The 15,547-nt window shown below is 39.0% G+C and overlaps 1 protein-coding gene and 1 long non-coding RNA gene across 2 annotated transcripts in view; one reads left to right on the plus strand and one right to left on the minus strand.

The window, feature by feature from the left end:
• The first annotated feature begins 772 nt into the window (after positions 1-772).
• igsf10 (immunoglobulin superfamily, member 10) overlaps positions 773-15,547 on the plus strand; it is a 37,197-nt gene continuing 22,422 nt past the window's right edge. The window contains exons 1-4 of the mRNA XM_061878131.1: positions 773-1,003; positions 4,071-4,338; positions 11,755-11,884; positions 11,948-12,338. Of these exons, the coding sequence (XP_061734115.1) occupies positions 4,124-4,338; positions 11,755-11,884; positions 11,948-12,338 (736 nt within the window). The 5' untranslated portion in view covers positions 773-1,003; positions 4,071-4,123. The remainder of the gene's footprint in view (positions 1,004-4,070; positions 4,339-11,754; positions 11,885-11,947; positions 12,339-15,547) is intronic.
• The window catches only part of LOC133537207 (uncharacterized), an 86,248-nt gene continuing 82,474 nt past the window's right edge, over positions 11,774-15,547 (minus strand). The window contains exons 3-4 of the long non-coding RNA XR_009802619.1: positions 12,217-12,306; positions 11,774-12,148 (exon numbers count right to left, since the gene is read on the minus strand). This is a non-coding gene — a long non-coding RNA (uncharacterized LOC133537207). The remainder of the gene's footprint in view (positions 12,149-12,216; positions 12,307-15,547) is intronic.

The raw sequence follows: 15,547 nt of genomic DNA on the forward strand, positions 1-15,547 counted from the left end.
ATTTTGAGTTTTTACTATTTTATTTTTTTTATTATATTGCAAGTTTCATCAGTCCTGATGTGTTTGTCGAGTCTGGTGAGTTTTGGAACATTTTAAGGGGGTCAAGTTACAGCTAAAGGAGAAAAAAATGTAATTTTTTAGGAAACTTTTGTTTTGAAGGAGTATTTGCCGACTTCCTGTTGATTTTTGCTGAAGGATATCATTTTATGAAATGTAGGTCTAAGTCAGACCTACATAGAGGTTTTTGTTTCATGTCTCTACGTAGTTTTATCTGTGTTTTTTCCTAGGGGGCGCTAGAGCGCAATTTTTAGTTTTGGGGCTTGGTTTTTTATTAGATTGCATTTTTTGCCAGTCCTCATGTAAGTGTAAAATTTGGTGAGTTTTGAAGCATGTTAAAGGGTTCAAATTCCAGCTCAAAGAGGCGGCAGTATAATAATAATAATAAAACCTTAGAAATACAATAGGGTCCTCTTTCCCAAAGGGACATACGGTCCCTAATTACTATTTTTTTCATGTTTTGTAGACAGATTGGTGGCATGTCCATTCTGATATCCTTATAAAAAGACAACCGTGCTAAAATACAAAATCATACTTCATAAAAATGTTGATTCATTTTGAATGTCTGCTTTTATTCCTGCTATGAGTTTAGAAATAGACACACATGTGTCAGCTACTATTAACTTGGCAGAAAACGGGTGGTTCCGCTATGTTGGCAAGCTTCAGCACTCTCCAACAGATGTGCGCTGTTTTTCAACATGCTTTGGACTTCACAGCTACCCGGGGACCACATTTGTGCAGGTTGCAGCGTAAGAAGGGGGGAGGCGGAGGAGACCAAAAGGAGCTCTCTACTTCAGGCGGACCCTCAGACATGCAATCCGCACTCTGCGGACTCATCTGGGGATTCTATCTGGAGGCTTACTAGGACCCAGTTTGGACCATTTTCTTCCCCGGGATTTTTTTGTTTGAACTGTGGTTTGAAGCCGTGGTTTCTTGTGAGGGGATGGTAAGAGATCAACATTGTTTTTTTTCTCCCACAACATTATGTAGTATATTAAGCAAATCCATATTTTGGTAACACTTTAGTATGGGGAACATATTCACCATGAATAAATTGCATATTAACATGCAAATTAATAACATATTGGCTCTTAATTAGTCATTATTAATGCCTTATTTTGCATGGCCTTATTATACAACTCTTAGTCATTAACTAAGAGTCTTACCTCAATAACCTCAGAATTATTGCTTATTAGTAACCCTAACCCTTATATGTTCCCCTAGTGTCCAAATAACTCTAAATTAAGTCTTTGTTACTTTAATAAGCAACTAAATAGAGGTGAATATGTTCCCCATACTAAAGTGTTACCGAAAATGCAAACGAGGAGCACAAAAATTACACTAAGACTGTATTTTCTAAATATGAGGAATTACAAAAAGCATTTACTTAAACCACATGCATTTTTTCAAATAAAATACGTAAAAAAACAGTCAAATTTGACTTTTTTACGTCGAACTTCACTGCCTGTTAGAAAAAGTAATGTAGGCCACATAGTGAAATAAATATACCCTCTCCAAAATAAGTGAACATATTTAAAGTTCAACTTATATTTTAAAAGACACTTGTGAACACAAACAAAATAAAAGTGTCTTGAAAAAAAAACACACATTATATTAGCAATAAAAAATACCCTACACACAAAAAATATATATATATTATGTGTAAATTAGGTAACACTTTAGTATGGGGAACATATTCACCATGAATTAGTTGCTTATTAACATGCAAATTAGTATCATATTGGCTCTTATTTAGTCATTATTAAGTACTTATTAATGCCTTATTTTGCATGGCCTTATTATACAACTCTTAGTCATTAACTAAGAGTCTTACCTCAATAACCTCAGAATTATTGCTTATTAGTAACCCTAACCCTTATATGTTCCCCTAGTGTCCAAATAACTCTAAATTAAGTCTTTGTTACTGAGAATATGTTCCCCATACTAAAGTGTTACTCATATTTATTTTTTCCCATGGCAGGGTAGCTTGAGATATACAACTGGAATGACTGTTAAAAGTACATAAATAAGGGTGAAAGAAAATAAATATTGAATGTGTATTACATCATGTGGAATTGCAACTACAGTGGACTACATTTCATTATGCTCGCTTTAATATTTTATATATATACATTGGGGGAGTTATATATAAAATCAGAACAACATTTGGAAAAAAAAAAAAATACAAAATTGTTTATTTGTGCTACAAAATTATAAATCTGTTCGTTTTCACCTTTTTTTTGTCCTGTCCAGCTACTCAGGCAAATCATATAATTGATGTAGATGCCCATATCGGCTGTATGTAATGATAACTTGAAATACAAAATAAAGCAGAAAAATGGAGGGGAAGAAAGAAAAGCCAGCTATATTAACCTTGTAAATTGTTATAGTAACTATAGGTTAAGCTTTGTCAGTGTGCCAGTTTACCCTAGGGCAACAACGTTAGTATATGTTTGATGAAACGTGATTATATGCATGAGTGTATGTATGTATATGTACTTGTATATGTATGTTTGTACAGTGAATGTATATGTACATGTGTGTATATATGTATGTTTGTACTGTGAATGTATATGCACATGTATGTACAGCTAATGTATATGTACATGTATGTGTATATTAATGTTTGTACTGTGAATTTATATGCACATGTATGTGTATATGTATGTTTGTATAGTGAATGTATATGTACATGTATGTGTAAGTGTATGTTTGTACAGTGAATGTAAATGTACAGTGTGTGTATATGTATGTTTGTACAGTGAATGTATATGTACATGTATGTGTATATGTATGTTTGTACAGTGGATGTATATGTATGTGTATATGTGTTTGTACAGTGAATGTATATGTACATGTATGTATATATGTATGTTTGTACAGTGAATGTATATGTATGTGTATATGTGTTTGTACAGTGAATGTATATGTAAATGTATGTATACATGTATGTTTGTACAGCGAATGTATGTACATGTATGTATATATGTATGTTTGTACAGCAAATGTATGTACATGTATGTATATATGTATGTTTGTACAGTGAATGTATATGTACAGTATGTGTACTGTATATCCATATGTACCGTACGTGTATATGTATGTTTGTACAGTGAATGTAGTATATGTACAGCATGTGTATATGTATGTTTGTACAGTTAATGTATATGTACATGTATGTACAGTATATATGTATGTTTGTACTGTTAATGTATATGTGCAGTATGTGTATATGTATGTTTGTACAGTGAATGTATATATAAATGTATGTATATATGTATCTTTGTACAGCGAATGTATATGTACATGTATGTGTATATGTATGGTTGTTCAGTGAATGTATATGTACATGTACGTGTATATGTATGTTTGTACAGTGAATGTATATGTACATGTATGTATATATGTATGTTTTTACTGTTAATGTACATGTATGTGTATATGTATGTTTGTTCAGTGAATGTATATGTACGTGTATGTATATGTACATGTATGTTTGTACTGTTAATGTACATGTATGTGTATATGTATGTTTGTTCAGTGAATGTATATGTACATGCATGTATATATGTATGTTTGTACTGTTAATGTACATGTACAGTATGTGTATATGTATGTTTGTACAGTGAATGTATATGTACATGTATGTGTATATGTATGTTTGTTCAGTGAATGTATATGTACATGTATGTGTATATGTATGTTTGTTCAGTGAATGTATATGTACATGTATGTATATATGTATGTTTTTACCGTTAATGTATATGTGCAGTATGTGTATATGTATGTTTGTTCAGTGAATGTATATGTACATGTATGTATATATGTATGTTTGTTCAGTGATTGTATGTGTACATGCATGTATATATGTATGTTTGTACTGTTAATGTACATGTACAGTATGTGTGTATGTATGTTTGTACAGTGAATGTATATGTACATGTTTGTATATATGTATGTTTGTACAGTGAATTTGTTTCCACCTTAACAGCTCTCTGCTTTGCGCTCCCTAGGTGCATTTTTAATTTTTATTGACCAAGAGGGCCAAACAAGTTTTACATCCACGATGAGCACCTGCAGAGTTTCGTACCTGCGGAGGTGTGCGCTCCCCTGGGCGACCCTGTTGTTGTTGTCGATCCCGTTGGCCGCCGCCCTGCCGGCGAGGGGTGACTGCCCCCCGTCCTGTGTGTGCTCCGCGCCCAGCGAAGTGCACTGCACCTTCCGATACCTGAACGCGGTACCTGCCCACATCAAGCCAGCCGTGGAAAGAATTAATCTTGGGTGAGCGTCTACATTTTTTTTTCTTCTGTAACATTTAGCAGACACATTGATATGTGTCAAACACAAAAACACTTACTGTGCCATGAAAGGCACGAATCTATGGCAAGAAGTGAGCAATCAGGCATCAATGGTGTGTAGAGGGTGATGTCGCCAGGCTGACTGCCTGGCAACTACAGGCTTAAATGGTGCTGTGATTACTGACATGTAATTTATCAACAACATCCTCCACATATTATTGTTTATTGTTCCATTTTTATTGTTCCATGTTTATTGTTCCATTTTTATTTTCACTCTCCGTCTGATCCTATTATTTCCTGTTTAAGTCGGTCACCTGTTTCTCACGGCCCTGCACACCTGTCCTCACTAGTCACCTGCCTTATATAAGCCTGCATCTTTTGTTGTTCAGTCTGGGATCCAAATTTGTTTCTACACAACGGTACGTCTGCTTTGCGCTTTTGCTTACATGCAAATTTCTGTATTATTCTCACGAGCTCTCACGCTGCGCAATTTTATTCAGTCTTAGCTCTCATGCTAAATGTTTTGTTTTCCCCTTTGTGTGCCTATGTGCCAGTTTAGTTTACCATTTGTCTATCCTAGCTTTCATGCTAGCGTCTTTCGTTTGCTTTTTCTTAGCTCCGGTATTTTTGTTCTCTAGCACCTTTTGTTAAATAAAATCATTAGTTCATACCTTTTGCTGTGTTCAATTTTCGGCGCATCCTCGAGGGAATCGAACCCGGCATCACAATGCCGAACAGGCGTAACACCAATAATCAAAACTGAAAGTGAACCAGTGAAATAAATCAAACAATGTTTCAATCTCTACCTCAACCAGGTTTGCCGACGTCACTACGACAAGTTAACCTCCGACAAAATTTAAATGGGAATGGAAGTGAATTACATTTATATAGCGCTTTTCTCTAGTCACCCAAAACACTTTACATAGTGAAATCCATTATCCGAATTGCATTTAAACCAGTGCGGGTGTCACTGGGAGCAGGTGGGGTACAGTATTATCTCGCTCGTAGGGGAAGCGGGAATCGAACCTGGAACACTGAAGTTGCTGACGCAGCACTTCCTGATGAGCCACGCTAACCCATTTTCTCGAGAATGCTACCTTTTAATTTACTCCATTCTCTACAAATTGTCCCCTGCCTTATCATTTTGTCCTTTGAGGAAGAGAGACGAGGTATAGCCGCCCAAACACACCTGCTCATTAGCCGGCTTTCTTCTTCTTCTACTCTACTCTACTGTTCTTTACTGTGCTTTGAAGTAAGTGTGCCATGGATACAGTATGCAGGATGTCCAAACTTATAGACCGACTGACATAGGTGCCAATTAAATTGAATGACATGCTAATGTCAATGTCGATCACAAAATTCAATAAGCCATTATATAGTGTTGAAAAAAAGGGAACCGTCCCAAAAATTGAGCCTAAAAGTGGCACACTTTGTCTTGTGTTACTGTGATAATTGATAATAGTGTGTCTAATGTCAATTGGCTTCATGAATGGCAGTGTGATTTATAAAACATGTTCAGGCTGGGCGATATGGACAAAAAAGTGATATACAAACCCCGTTTCCATATGAGTTGGGAAGTTGTGTTAGATGTAAATATAAATGGAATACAATGATTTGCAAATCATTTTCAACCCATATTCAGTTGAATATGCTACAAAGACAACATATTTGATGTTCAAACTGATAAACATTTTTTTTTTTTTTTTATAAATACTGATAAAGTTGAGGAATGCTCATCAAACACTTATTTGGAACATTCCACAGGTGTGCAGGCTAATTGGGAACAGGTGGGTGCCATGATTGGGTATAAAAACAGCTTCCCAAAAAATGCTCAGTCCTTCACAAGAAAGGATGGGGCGAGGTACACCCCTTTGTCCACAAATGCGTGAGCAAATAGTCAAACAGTTTAAGAACAACGTTTGTCAAAGTGCAACTGCAAGAAATTTAGGGATTTTAACATCCACGGTTCATGTCATCAAAAGGTTCAGAGAATCTGGAGAAATCACTCCACGTAAGCGGCATGGCCAGAAACCAACAATGAATGACCGTGAACTTCGATCTGTATCAAAAACCGACATCAATATCTAAAGGATATCACCACATTGGCTCAGGAACACTTCACAAAACCACAGTCACTAAATACAGTTTGTCGCTACATCTGTAAGTGCAAGTTAAAGCTCTACTATGCAAAGTCAAAGCCATTTATCAACAACATCCAGAAACGCCACGGCTTCTCTGGGCCCGAGATCATCTAAGATGGACTGATGCAAAGTGTAAAAGTGTTCTGTGGTCTGACGGGTCAACATTTCAAAAATGTTTTGGAAATATTTGACATTGTGTCATCAGGACCAAAGGGGAAGCGAACCATCCAGACTGTTATGTGTGATGGTATGGGGGTGCATTAGTGCCCAAGGCATGGGTAACTTACACATCTGTGAAGGCACCATTAATGCTGGTTCACTATGATGTCGGTCCACCTTTTGCAGCTATTTGTCATGATCCGTGTTTTCTGTTAGTTTTGGACTCCTTTAGTTCCTGTTTGTGCATCTCTGAGTTTGTTTTGGTTCCCATAGTTGCTCATTATGTTTACCTGTCTTTGATTAGAGTTTGCATGCTCACCTGTTACCCGTGCAGTAATCAGAGGTATTATTTAAGCCTGCCTTTGCCAGTTAGTCAGCCTGGCGTCATCGTTTGCTGTATGCAACAGTCACGTAGGTTCATGTCTTGTTTGGAGTTTATGCTAAGTGTTGGCTACATGCACCTGTAACGTGAGTTTTGCCTTGTCCATAATCCATGCTAAGTATTTGCTTTAGCTTCGAGTGCGATCAGGCACGTTGTTCTGACGGCTCGTTTTCTAAAGACGATAATACTGCTGCCATCTTCCACTAGTTTTTTTAATATATAAATCACCCTCTTCTACGACTCTATCGTCGTCATTTGGGATGTCTGTTGTGATTTTCGGTCCTGGTTCCATAACCCGCTCTATCATGCCTCTGATTGGCTTGTCCTTAAAGTTTTCCCCTAATCTCAACCAATGGTGACTCATCACAGTAAACAACCAACCAATCACGGATGTTCTTTTACGTGCAAGCACATCTTGGAAGCAGGAAGGGGAGGGATTTAGTAGCCCATGAGGGGGAGAAGAAGGAACACAACAAATAAGCGGTAGTTGGTCATCTTAACGTGAAATGAATTATATCGATAACGATATTTTCTTAATTCATATCTTGTTTAAGAATATATCCTTGTATCTTACAAACTCAATATGTCGCCCAACCCTATTACCGTATTTCCTTGAATTGCCGCCGGGTATATAGTATGCGCCTGACTAGAATTACTGCCGGGTCAAACTCGTTTCGCAAAATAATTAGCGCATGCTTAACAGTACCGCCGGCTCAGGATTAACTCGTTTCGCAAAATATTATTTTTATTAGCGCACGTCTAGAATTTCCACCAGGTCGAACTCGTTTCGCCAAATAATTAGCATATGCCTAGAATTTCCACCGGGTCAAACTCGTCACGTCACGAGTGACACTTCCCCTGTCATCATTTTCAAAATGGAGGAGGCTGATTTCAATCATTTGAAATCGCATAAAGGGAAGAAGATTAAGAGCTATTCAGTAGGATTTAAAGTCCAAGCTATTGAATATGCTAAAAAGAACAGTAAGGAGCTATGTTTTATTAATATACCGTAGCTGCGTGTGTCAAATATGAGTCATTAAATGACTCCCGCCTCCTGGCGGTAGAGGGCGCTAGTGATCCTTATTGCAACTACTCGGCTGCAGAAGAAGTGACAACAAGCAGCGTTATTTTTTCCTCTCGCTTGCACTTTAAACCTGAAGAAAGATAAGGAAGACTTCTATAAACAAGTTATCGATGCTTTTGATCAGAAGGAGCTGCGCATGGACTTCATTTATAAGTAAAGTTTTTTTTATCAAATGTGCTTTTCATGATGGTATCCTTACAGTATATCACACACAGGCCTAAATTTACCGCATGCCTTTGGTAAGCGCCGGATCGAGAAGAGGTTTTAAATTAATTAGCGCCCCGCCGGCAATTCAAGGAAATACTGTAACTGATTCCCAGCCCTTTCCTGATCAGTCACCGCTGACAGAATAAAATAGCAACATGTACTTACTCTCCCGTTAATCCGGTCACTCGAACGAGTATGACGATCCTCCTGGTAGGGGTGTATCCCTTTTATGGAGGATGCCTGTGCGTGACGTAGTGCACAAACAGTCACCACACGATCCTTGACAGAATCGGGTCAGGGTCCAGTGGCATGGAGTCCAAAACGACTGGGGACCCTTTTCTGCTGCAGCCTTCCTCCGCCATCGCAGCCGTTGTGGTAGTTCTTAAATCTACCGTCTTCCGCCTGCTCCGCTCATTGAGGTCTTCACCGTATCCCTGGCTAGGGGGCAGACAGGTACTAGGCCTTTGCCATGGGCCACCTGGGGTAACAGTTGTAAAGGGTTCATCTCCTAATGCCCCAAGACCCCCATAGAGGAGCCTCCACTGCCGGATGCATTTTAACGTCATGCCCAGGACACAACGCCCTGGTGGCGTAGTAAACCAGTCACCATATTCAAAGCGGTTAAAATTAATTACTTCCGCCTGTATCTCTGCTTATTCTCTTAGCTTTGTCTCCGAATAATCTTCTCCATTTTTCTTATGCTTGCCCCCTTTTTGCTGTCAGAGTTAGTTTGTGACAAACCCCAAGATGCAGAAAAGGAGGCAGGCATTGAATGGGAGAACATGATTTAATAAAACACTAAGACAAAACCGAACAAAAGGGTACAAACAAAAAGCGCACACCAGGCGGATAACAAACTAAAAGAGCTAGCATGAGAGTTAGAAAACAAAACGAGCTTAGCATGGAAGCTAGCAAAAACAGAAAGGGCCTAGCGTGGAAGCTAGAGGGTAGCGAGCAGGAAAACAGAAGTCGTACTTGTAATATAAAAACAAACTGGAAGCAGGGAACAAAAAACAGTAAGCTACAAACAGCTACCAAAATATAGCTTACCGCTACGACACGACACGAGCATCAATATTTGACAGTAATCCAGCATAGACTGATGGAGAAAACAGGTCTAAATAGGCTCAGGCTGATTGACACCAGGTGTGGTCAGGTGCCAATCAGCCACAGCACTCAGGGAGAAAGACAGGAAACCAACAAAGTAAGAGCGCTGACAGGAAACACTATACACACACAGAGGAAACAAAGAAAAATGCAGAGGAAAAAACTAAAACATAGTCAAACTGTCAGGGACAAGCTTGACAATTGCGACCCGAAACCACCATTACATGTGTTTTAGTTTCACCACAATAAGAACAAAAGGTCTGATGACATTGGGATCATCCTTTTTAAACACTATTTTGATTTTGGTATTCTCACATAATCCAGATGTACTATAGCTGTGGAAATTCAGCCAAGTGAAAACATGTGTTTCTGAGTGTAAAACCATCTTAAACGAATTAAAGTCGAGAAAAATGTTGTATGGAACTGTTCAATGTTCAGGGTGACTTGACCTCTCATGTCGTGTAAACCCCCCCCACCCAACTCGGTCAGGGTGACTTGACCTCTTATTTCGTGTCCTTCCCAATGTATCTAGGTCAGGGGTAGGGAACCTATGGCTCTAGAGCCAGATGTGGCTCTTTTGATGACTGCATCTGGCTCTCTGATAAATCTTAGCTGACATTGCTAAACACGATAAATAATAATTCCGCTGGTAATCAGTGTTAAAAATAACGTTAACATTTTTAAAACATTCTCATGCATTTTAATCCGACCATCCGTTTTCTATCGCACTAGTCCAGGATGTTGCAATAATGGTAAGAAGTATTATATTTATTATTGGTTAACTTTAGAATAACAATGTTATTAAAAAGAATAAGAGACTTATTATACTCTAAAAATGTTGGTCTTACTTAAAAATGCACGCTTTTAGTTGTACTGTATTTCCTTGAATTGTTGCGGGGCGCTAATTATTTTAAAACCTCTTCTCACGACGGTGTTTACCAAAGGCATGCGGTAAATTTAGGCCTGCGCTTATAAATTTGAGTGTGATGTAAGGATACCATCATGAAAAGCACATTTAATAAAAAAACAGGTTATTATGGTCTTACCTTTACTTATAAATGAAGTCCAGGCGCAGCTCCTTCTGATCAAAAGCATCGATAACTTGTTTACAGAAATCTTCCTTATCTTTCTTCAGTTTTAAAAGTCTCTCCTTCTCGCTGAAGATCTTCCTTTATTACCTCCTGCTTCGATTGAAAGTCCAGTTTAGAAAACTGTTTTATTTTTGATATGTAATCCTCCATGTTTAAAGTGCAAGCAATTAATGAATTGACAATTGTTGTCACTTCTTCTGCAGCCGAGTAGTCGCAAGAAGGATCACTAGCGCTCTCTACCACCAGGAGGCGGGAGTCATTTAATGACTCATATTTGACACACGCAGCTACGGTATATTAATAAAACATAGCTGCTTATGGTTCTTTTTAGCATATTCAATAGCTTGGACCTTAAATCCTACTGAATAGCTCTTAATCTTCTTCCCTTTATGCGATTTCAAATTATTGAAATCCGCCTCCTTCATTTTGAAAATGATGACAGGTGAAGTGTCACTTGTGACTTGACGCGTTTGACCCGGCGGAAATTCTAGGCATATGCTAATTATTTGGCGAAACGAGTTAGACCCGGCAGTAATTCTAGGCAGGTGCATACTATATACCCGACGGCAATTCAAGGAAATACGGTATTCAGTGTTAAAAAAATATTATATGGCTCTCATGGAAATACATTTTAAAATATTCGGCTTTCATGGCTCTCTCAGCCAAAAAGGTTCCCGACCCCTGATCTAGGTGAAAGTTACCCAAAACATATTTAGGACAGAAATTAGCCACTACACTATGAACTATGGGAGACCGGGCTTTCTGCTCCGCCGCTCCCAGTCCGTGGAACGCTCTCCCCGACCACCTGAGGGCACCTCAGACTGTGGGTGCTTTTAAAAAAGGCTTAAAAACCCTTCTTTTAAAAACAAAAAAAAACCTTTATAGATATATGCATACTAGTTCTAGCTATTAGGCTGTTCTAGTTTTTATATTTTATTTAATTTTATTATTATTATTTTATTTTTATATTGTTATTTTTAATACACTTTGAGGTTGTTTGCTCAATTTAAAGTGCTTTTTACAAATAAAATCTATTATTATTAGCAGCAATAGATATTTTAATCCATTCTACATTGAATAAAAATACTTTTTTCAAACGTGTCTGTGTTTTTGGGGGATCGCTTTTAATCAAAAACAATATTTGTCTTTCTTGTACATGTACTGATCAAAGTAAGAGCTCCAAAAATAATTCAACACTGAACAACTTTCTGAATTTCCTTTGTTGCAGATACAACAGTATAGCCGTCTTACGAGAGACATCTTTTTCAGGACTGGATAGATTAGAAATACTGATGCTGCATAGCAACCTTATCCACAGTATTGAAGACAGAACATTCCAGGACCTCAGATCGCTACAGGTGAATCATATTACTAAGTTTAACTCACCTTTTGAGTCTAAATGATCTGTTCTGTCCTCCAAGGCCCTGAAGGTGTCCTATAATAAAGTAAAGGAACTCAACAAACAGACATTCGAAGGCCTTGAAAGTCTGCAGAGACTCCACATGGACCACAACCACATTGAGTTCATTAGCCCCGAGGCGTTCTACGGCCTCACCCGTCTGCAGTTGGTCAATCTGGAAGGCAACCGTCTGCAGCAGCTCCACCCGGACACGTTCATCACCCTGAGACACAGTCAGGTTTTCAAGGTGTCCTCGGTTAAGACCATCTACCTGTCTGACAACCTTCTCACCAGCTTGCCTGAAGAGATTTTCTCAGGCTGCGGCCACCTGGAGAACCTCTTCCTCCACGGCAACGGCTGGATGTGTGATTGTCGAATGACCTGGTTTGCACCGTGGACGCGGAAGCACACAGGTGAGTTGGATGGCAGTTGTAGCCTGTATGTTACTTAAGTAAAGCACTGTACAAGTACTAAGTAAACAATGAATTATACAACTGGGCTAGATCAGAATAAACTAAATCCAGCTGTAGGAATGGAGAGTCATGAAGACTGAACACAGGATTTAAGTTTAAATGGTACCAAATTATATTGAAGAATTATAGGAAAAACAAACAACAACAAACAGACATGTATATTCAAACGGCCATTCACATTTTCATCATGAATTAAAGAACGTTCAATATTTACAATGTGATACAGTACTTGATTCAGTCCTTGTTTTTACCAAGAATGGTATAAGCCAGAGGTTGGGACCAAGTCATTGTTTTGCAAGTCACAAGTAAGTCTCAAGTCTTTGACCTCGAGTCTCGAGTCAAGTCCCAAGTCAAGACAGGCAAGTCCCGAGTCAAGTCCCAAGTCCTGCATTTTGAGTTTCAAGTCATTTCAAGTCCAAACGGGCGGAAGGCGGGGTACAGCCTGGACAAGTCGCCACCTCATCGCAGGGCCAACACAGATAGACAGACAACATTCACATTCACACACTAGGGCCAATTTAGTGTTGCCAATCAACATATCCCCAGGTGCATGTCTTTGGAAGTGGGAGGAAGCCGGAGTACCCGGAGGGAACCCACGCATTCACGGGGAGAACATGCAAACTCCACACAGAAAGATCCCGGGCCTGGATTTGAACCCAGGACTGCAGGACCTTCGTATTGTGAGGCAGACACACTAACCCCTCTACCACCGTGAAGCCCCATTCAGACACTAAATAATACTACTGTTTTCAAATAGCAACTATACTTCTTAATATTGTACAATACATTTTTTAATGAATCCAATTAGAATAAATAATATAATAATTGTTATATCAAAATATTAATTCTCTAATGTCAAAATGTACCCATTGCATCCACAAATAAGGTGCATAGCAGACAGTGGTTGACTGGACTGCATCATAAAATGCGTTGGATGCATAGCATTGACAACCATCGAACAATTAACACAACCCAGGAACAAATCAGACAATTGTTGACAGTGCTAACGTTTCATTCAGTTTAATATATTCAGAGAAACAGGCATAGAAGTAGATGCTAACATCCATCCATCTTCTTCTTCCGCTTATCCGAGGTCGGGTCGCGGGGGCAGCAGCCTAAGCAGGGAAACCCAGACTTCCCTCTCCCCAGCCACTTCATCTAGCTCTTCCCGGGGGATTCCGAGGCGTTCCCAGGCCAGCCGGGAGACATAGTCTTCCCAACGTGTCCTGGGTCTTCCCCGTGGCCTCCTACCAGCTGGACGTGCCCTAAACACCTCCCTAGGGAGGCGTTCGGGTGGCATTCTGACGAGATCTGGGTCCTCTCGATATGAAGGAGCAGCGGCTTTACTTTGAGTTCCGCCCGGATGGCAGAGCTTCTCACCCTATCTCTAAGGGAGAGACCCAAACTCATTTCGGCTGCTTGTACCCATGATCTTATCCTTTCGGTCATGACCATAGGTGAGAATGGGAACGTAGATCGACCGGTAAATTGAGAGCTTTGCCTTCCGGCTCAGCTCCTTCTTCACCACAACGGATCGGTACAACGTCCGCATTACTGAAGACGCCGCACCGATCCGCCTGTCGATCTCACCATCCACTCTTCCCTCACTCGTGAACAAGACTCCTAGGTACTTGAACTCCTCCCAGATGCTAACAGCTCCATTCAAAACGAATGTAGCGGCTAAGCTACACTGATGCAACTCACCAATTCCGCAGATAAATCACACTTAAACACTCTCGCACGGCTTCAGTAGTTGGCTCCTGCAGTTCGACATTATTACATTTCAGTTAAAAAGCTTAGTTAATAATTAAAGCGTCAAAACCGAGTCACATACCTGCAGCAACGTCAATCTCGCTCTTCCTGGAAGCAGCCCACTACCGGGTTTTATGCTTCCCGCAATAGGTCACGTGACCACATGACGCGCATGGTCACGTGACCGCGTGACGTAATAACGGACGCACGGACAGCTACGACAACGAAAATAAATATTTAATTGGGATTTGAAAGGTTATTTAAATAGAAAGGATATTTAAGTAAAATGATATCTAAATAGAAAGATATTTAATTAGAAATAATATTCAATGGGGTTTTGTCACCTGGGTTACACAGTACCTTTATTTCAAGTTGCTCTGGAACTTGTCATGTCCAAGTTGGAATAAAAAAAACGGCTTTATAGCGTTCGTTACAGGACTCCAAGTCAGCAATCATCCAATTAATTCAACAGCTTCTCTTTGATTGTTTTGTCAGTTTCATTTCAATACATAAGAACATTGTTAGGAAAAGAAGAACAAAAAGAGAAGAATCCGTATTGTATTATTATCAAACGTATCTTTATTTTTTATTTTTTGTTGTACTACCAATAATTCATTAATTCAACTTACTCAGTGGCAGCACGGTGGTACAGGGTTTAGTGTATGTGCCTCACAATACGAAGGTCCTGAGTTGTCCTGGGTTCAATCCCAGGCTCAGGATCTTTTGCATGTTCTCCTTTGTGACTTAAATTTAATTGTTTTTTGGATTGTTTTTTATTTTTTTATTTTTTTAAATGTAGATGCTTGAGGAACATAAGTCACTCACATTTGTGTTACTTTTATCTAATGACAATTTTTTTTTGCATTTTATATTAATAGTGGCTTATTTTTAAACCATTAAGAATTATAGTGTAACCCTAAATGTGTTGCGTCCGAACACTAAGGGATTTTACTATTTGTCAAGTGTTGTTGTTGAAGAAAAAAACAAAAAACAAAACAATGAAAGTGTCAATTGTACGTGGCTTGTAAATATGCATTTTCATGAAAGGAATAAAAATAAATGATGATGATGATGATGAAGAACCCCAATATGCAGAGAAGGCGGCAGGCATCGTGCAGGTAAACATGATTTAATTTAACACTAAAACAAAAACAAACAAAAGGCGCACACAAGGCGGAGAACAAACTTGGTTATGAAGAAAAACTAGCACAAAGGCTAACTGTGGACTAGAAAAAAAAACACTTACTGTGACACGAGCAGAGTGAACGACCCAGCTATCACAATAACTATTAATGACATTGGCAGGTAGTGGTGACAATAATCCAGCACTGACTGGAGGGGAAGGCAGCTTTAAATATTAACTGGCTGATTGACACCAGGTGTGGCCAGGTACCAAT

Source organism: Nerophis ophidion, linkage group LG18 (assembly GCF_033978795.1).
Source record: "Nerophis ophidion isolate RoL-2023_Sa linkage group LG18, RoL_Noph_v1.0, whole genome shotgun sequence".
Lineage (NCBI taxonomy): Eukaryota > Metazoa > Chordata > Actinopteri > Syngnathiformes > Syngnathidae > Nerophis > Nerophis ophidion.